The 6,211-nt window shown below is 32.8% G+C and overlaps 1 protein-coding gene across 3 annotated transcripts in view; it reads left to right on the forward strand.

The window, feature by feature from the left end:
* Positions 1-4,185, forward strand: part of LOC125659462 (kinase non-catalytic C-lobe domain-containing protein 1-like) — a 42,777-nt gene extending 38,592 nt beyond the window's left edge. For all 3 annotated transcript variants that reach the window (XM_048891137.2, XM_056148319.1, XM_056148318.1), the window contains 2 exons: positions 184-341; positions 617-4,185. In XM_048891137.2, coding sequence (XP_048747094.2) covers positions 184-341; positions 617-845 — 387 coding nt within the window. In that variant the 3' untranslated portion in view covers positions 846-4,185. The remainder of the gene's footprint in view (positions 1-183; positions 342-616) is intronic.
* The last annotated feature ends 2,026 nt before the right edge of the window (positions 4,186-6,211 follow it).

The raw sequence follows: 6,211 nt of genomic DNA on the forward strand, positions 1-6,211 counted from the left end.
GTGCATTCCTTATTGAATGTCAATGCTGAATATATTGACTATGTAATGTACTGTTTTACTATATCATGCATTATCCAAATCTCAATAAATGGATGAATATCCTTTTTTTTTTCAAATTAAAAAACTCTGATTATACCGGTAATGGCAAACCTAAACTTATTTTGTCCCCATTGTATTTTGCAGATGTTTTTGAAGAATGATGCCATGTCCCTGATGAAACATGCAGACTGTCATCTGTATCCCATAATTCCCTCAGCTCTGCTGTTTCTGTTACATGTTCAGCAGCAGGAAATTGGAAGCTTTAAACTGGCCAATGACATGGTCAAATGGACCAAGATCAGGTGAGCAACACGATATATAGTCCACAGCAATTTTCTGAAGATTTCTCGTTCTTCTTGGTTTGTGATATTAAATTTGAAAATACAATAGTGTTTCAAGGAATTAAAATTTTGAAATTTTAACAAAGCTTGTAAATCTGTAAAATTCAAATATTGTAGATATACATACTTGAAGACAGTATGAGTAGACATATAATCTGTTTCTGTAACAGTAAGTTACGATGGTTGACTTGCACACCTAGACAAATTGCATTAGTCTATCTATTCATTCTTTTCAGAACCATTACGCAAACTATAGACCAGATTCGCATTTTTAAGGACCAAGTTTATGGCTTTGATCCAGATTATGAGATGCAGGACACACTGATGCAGAGAGTTCGGGAATTCAGTTCACAAGACATACAGACTATTGCCTCACAACATGATACCAATTACCAAAAAATGCCCAGTGGTGGGGGAATCAGTGCAGCTTTCCGCAAAATGAAAGGAAAATTCCAGTCCAAGTAGAGAAAAGTTGTAAAGAAACCCAGCAAGATCCAATCAGATTTAAACCCTGTTTAGAAAAATTGAGAAACTAAACAGCAATGTGTTATGTGATCAGAAAAATGTCTTGTGGGCAAAGAATAGAAATAACTTCCTTTTGTTGAACACCTTCATAATGATAAGGATCGCAGTGTACATGTATACATGTATGTAAATTGTAACAAGCCTTCAGGAAATTATTTAGATGTCTGACACCTGGATGAAATACTTATTTTTATACTGAAATAAGAAGCACTCAGCTTTGAGATATAAGTCAAATGTGTTTTTCAACAAGTGATATCAAATGAAATAAAAATCAATGACCAGGTTTACTGACCGAATATCCAGGTACGCGATTGAAACACCAGCCTTACTCATCAGTTGTTTCATTGCGACAGTCACCATCACCTGATTTCACTTTTATCTGGAAGTGATGAAATTGTACAGAATTTCAATCGATAGACAATGCATGATTATTTGTGTTAACTATGGCTATTTCTGCACTGAAAATGACACCATCAGCTGGTATGAAACACCCACTTCACTTTGTTACTTTGTGGTTTTCTTGTGGATTAAGATTACAGTACATGCTGGCTTGTGTAGTATTAAGCTATGTGCTCGGTCTATGATGAACGTCGGTTTTGCGGCATGGAAACATTTAATCCAGTTGATGAACTTCTCTCTGAACTAGATTCCACTTTAAATGTAGGTCCGTTGGTCCACTAGTGAAAGTAAGCAGTGTCATGCAGCTGACATGAGAAAGATTTTTTTTCATTAAAAATATTTTTAGGTGTTGGTGGCATGGCTTCTTTAATGACAGTCGAATAATAGTTTATTAGATTTCAATTTGGTTCAGGGAATTTCAGTCCGTATACATATTTCATTTGAACACACAATAATTCTTCAACTGCCAGAACAAACAGCATCTGATTTAACTGCCATTATCTCCTTAGTGCAATATCTGTATAAACAAGTACTTTGGTCAGAATATCTGTAATTGTAATATTAATCAGAGGCTCTAATTTTGAGTTTCTATAGATTTGAAGAATTTTTAAAGAAAAAATACTAAATTTGATCTTTTTTTCTGAGTATCAACTTTAGTATTTGATAATTGGAAGTTTCAATGAGAACCTGGTTAATGGCTTGCAGGACTAAATTTAACTCACAATATTTACATTCACCCATGTTGTGTCAGTACTTAACAATTTGCATATATATAACAGTATAAGCACATAATTAACAAGTTGCCTTTCAACTCAAGGTAAAAGCCTATGCTTGATATGAACATAAGGAATGACAATGTTTATTTGTGTTATGGAGGAGATAATTAGGGTAATTTGTGTGTAATCAGCTAAGCTTATGTTACAAAATCCCCATGGTTCCATTGCATATACCCCTCTATAGGACAAACAATCAAGACATTTATGCCTTAACTCCCATTTTGAATTTTATGATATTGCTTAGAGTTATGAAATGATATTAGAGGTTGTTTTATATGTGACTAGTGGTGGTTCAATGTTGTGTAAATATTTATGTGATACTAACTAGGGTATAGATCTGATTTTGTTGTATTGCTAATATTTCTTGCCCTATTTTTTTGATACTAAAACATATTATTTAAGTACATGTATGAACTTTGTGCCAAAGTAATTAAGTGTATACTTCTGCAATATAACTGCTTTTCTGTTTCATCTTTCATGTTCATGCATTTAATGCAATAAATTCATAATGCCTGCCCTCGGATGAAAAATCAAAATGATGATATCTGCATTTTTCTCTCTCCTTTTTAAAGCCTTTCCTGTCAAAGTTTGGCATCCTGTAGGAAGAAATTTTAAAGTGGTTGTAATGGGGGTCCCACACGGGGGTCATAGATCGATTGCTAGCAGGGGCAGGTCCTTTTCATCCGGTGGCCTGGATTTCTTTTGTCATTCAACTTTTCTGAGTATTATCAGCCTGTTTACTACTGTGGTTTCATTAATTTTCTTGAAAATCAATTTTACTAATGATTTTAAAAACAGCACAGTTTTGTTGATCAGAAAAGGAAATAATGATTAAAAAAGTTTTGTTGATCAGAAAAAGAAATCATGATTAAAAACAGTTGTGTTGATCAGAATTTTCATTGAAAGCTACGTACTATATGTAGGACCTCTTTGATGATCGCTTAATTTTGTGGCCTGGCACAAACAACAGATAGTATTCAACTAAAACTTTATAGGGAATCGATGTAATTCCTGCCTGAAAACACCCAGCTTTTGCATCCAACTCTTTGATTTACAGAAATGGATTTTCACATATTTTCAATTGAACAGGCATATTTCAGAATTTTATTTGATATTCTACCCATTTTGATTTTTTTTATATCATTAAATTTTCAGAATGCACAAGTTACTTATATAAAGAAATATAATGTGTTTATAAATATATAGATAAAACAGTCCTCACCAATATGATTTCACTAATAGTGATGCATGTATGTTTATAAATATAGGTAAAAGTAATGTGAATGATGTAATCTCTAAATATATGTATTATGATGTTTACTTGGTGTTTGTGTATTGTCCTACCGTCCATTTTATGTAAACCTGTATACATGTTCTGGACATTAATTAAAGATTCGAATTATCTTATATAGCACTACTGTGATAACCAACCCAGATACAGAGTACATATTATTTACACATATCACTATGTTATAGTATTAATATTGTTTACGTTGTATATATTTCATATTTATATATTTATGTATTTATATTCAATATTTTTTCTTTCTAATGTGATAGTGCATTTATGTATAAAGTGATGAATTTTAAGATTGCCCTGATGTGTCCTAACATCTCAATGAGTATCTTGATGAAGATTTGTATCTCGACTTTTTTGAGTTTGTAAGGAATTTGTAAAAAAAAAAATTGTATAATTTCATAAATCTTAAAGGGGCATTACATGTCAAGTGGGGAGTAAAGCTGATTAAATTTGATAAAGTTTAATCATTCTCAATCATGGTTAAAATGTTGGAAATATGCAATAAAAATAAATTTTTGGAGTCAATAAAATACCTTTGATAAAATTCATACTAAATGTACATTGTTTAGGCCACTGAATGTGTGTGTGTGTGCATCATGACAAGATTATAGGATGTATTTTTTAGAGGTTGATGGTGATTTTATGTAATGTAAAGCCTCTTTATTAATTTGGTTAATAATAGGAAAATATGTTTTGACAGCTAATGCCTCTTTAAGTATTTTTCTCCAGAAGTTTTACATGTGAATAATACACTTGCTGAGACATGATATATCATTCCAAAATAAAATGCAGATGAGATATTGAATGCTTTGTGTTGACAGTTCTTAATGAGTGGATGACTTAAATCCCAAGCCAAGTAACAAAATTGCTCCTCTTTCGGGGGGGGGGGGGGGGGGGGGGGGGGGGGGGGGGGGTGTAAATGACTGATGTACATGTAACACAGGCTGTTTCATTGTTTGGCAGACATTTAAAAAATTTCTAAGCATTAAATTAAGTAACGGTTTTTTGAGTCTTGCTAAATTGATCAATATTAAACAGTATGTACATTTGGTGTAATGTTATGGGTTTTTTTTCATACTATTTAAAATAGTCCATGTGATTGTAGAGTTGCTGTAAATTATCATATTGATTTACAAACTGACCAGTGTATGCATCATTTACAATCTAGTGACAATATACAAGTTTTGGGTGCTTGGGGAGACAGGGTAAATGTGAGAGGGGAAAGGATAGAAGAAAACAGGAAGGTGGGAGGAGAGCGAGGTGGATCCATCCTCCACATAAATCACTGGACCGTAAATCCCCACCCCCTCTATATATCCCCCCCCTCCAAGAATTAATGTTATAGGAGAACGAGGTGGATCCCCCCCTGTCCATCCTCCACATAAATCACTGGACCGTAAATCCCCACCCCTCTATATATCCCCCCTCCAAGAATTAATGTTAATGATTCATAATTATAAATATGTGATTTTTTCTCTTTTTTATAACCTCCATATTTCAATTATATAGTAGGATTGTTGTGAATTGAATACATATAGAACAAGATGTGTTTGTGAAACACCAGTCTGACTAAAGCCAGCCCGAAGTGAATTAGTAGGGGCTGGCTTTAGTCAGACTAGTGAAACGCTGATACCCTGTGTGGCAGGAAATTTAATAATTATTTCAGAAGGTCAAACATCAAGGTCATGACATCAAAAACTTGTTCTCTAATAAAAAGGTCTTGTCAAAAGGAATACGTATGTGAAAAATTAAAGCCCTATCACCAACCATTTAAAAGTTATGACCAAGGTTAAAGTTTTTCAGAAGTAAGCAAAACTATAAGGTCAAGGTCAAAACTTTTGGTACATGTATTGAATGAAAGGAATACAGGTGAAATATGAATGCCCTATCACCATCTATTCAAAAACTATGGCCAAGGATAAAAGTTTGTACAGACAGACCAGAAACTATGTGCCCCAAATCGTTGATTACAGGGAAATGTAAAATAGTAAATTTACAAAATTAATTGGGGAAAATAAAAAAAAAAGGGGGGGGGGGTATGACTGTAATATGCCATTCCTATCTATATGTACATGTAATAAAATGGATAGATACATGTATCCCAATACAGATTTGGTAAATTTGCATAGGAATTAACGTCATCAAGTGAATTGCCAGGTATACATGTATATCCTAATGAAGTTTTGTTTTTGAGAACGACCTTGAATCTATGTCATATTTCGGCTGACTAACTGGTGAAGTATTGGGGAATGACAGGATTGACACATTCATGCATGAGGATCTTTAATGTTGTGTATAATCCATGTGACAGACACATTTATATTTAGATACATCCTGCTCCTGCACCCTGTTGTTGTCATTTTGACAAAGTTTCCTCTGTTTATATAGAAACAATGCAAAACATTGTATGACTAATTCATTGCAGAGCAATTTTTCATAATTTTCATGAAATTTTTATCAAATGTCACGCCTAATTTATTCGGATTGAGATATGTTTCAAGAATCACGTCATTTTCAACACACTCTACACTGTAAAAAAGAAGTGTTTTAAAAATAAACACCAAATTGCAACAGATAATAAACGCTTCAACGTGTTTAATTTTTAAACACCTTTTCAGGTGTTTAAGAAATAAACACGTTGAAGTGTTTAAAAACTAAACATACAGTATTTAAATTTTAAAATACTCATTTTGTATTCTGTTTAATTATTAAACACTCTATAAACGCATCATGTTTAGAGATTAAACACTAGATAAACACAAGGTGTTTAATGAATAAACATCTTATGTGTTTAAAAATTAAACTCTTTCTGTTTAATTTATAAACGCGTT

The sequence above is a fragment of the Ostrea edulis genome, chromosome 9 (genome assembly GCF_947568905.1).
Source record: "Ostrea edulis chromosome 9, xbOstEdul1.1, whole genome shotgun sequence".
NCBI lineage: Eukaryota > Metazoa > Mollusca > Bivalvia > Ostreida > Ostreidae > Ostrea > Ostrea edulis.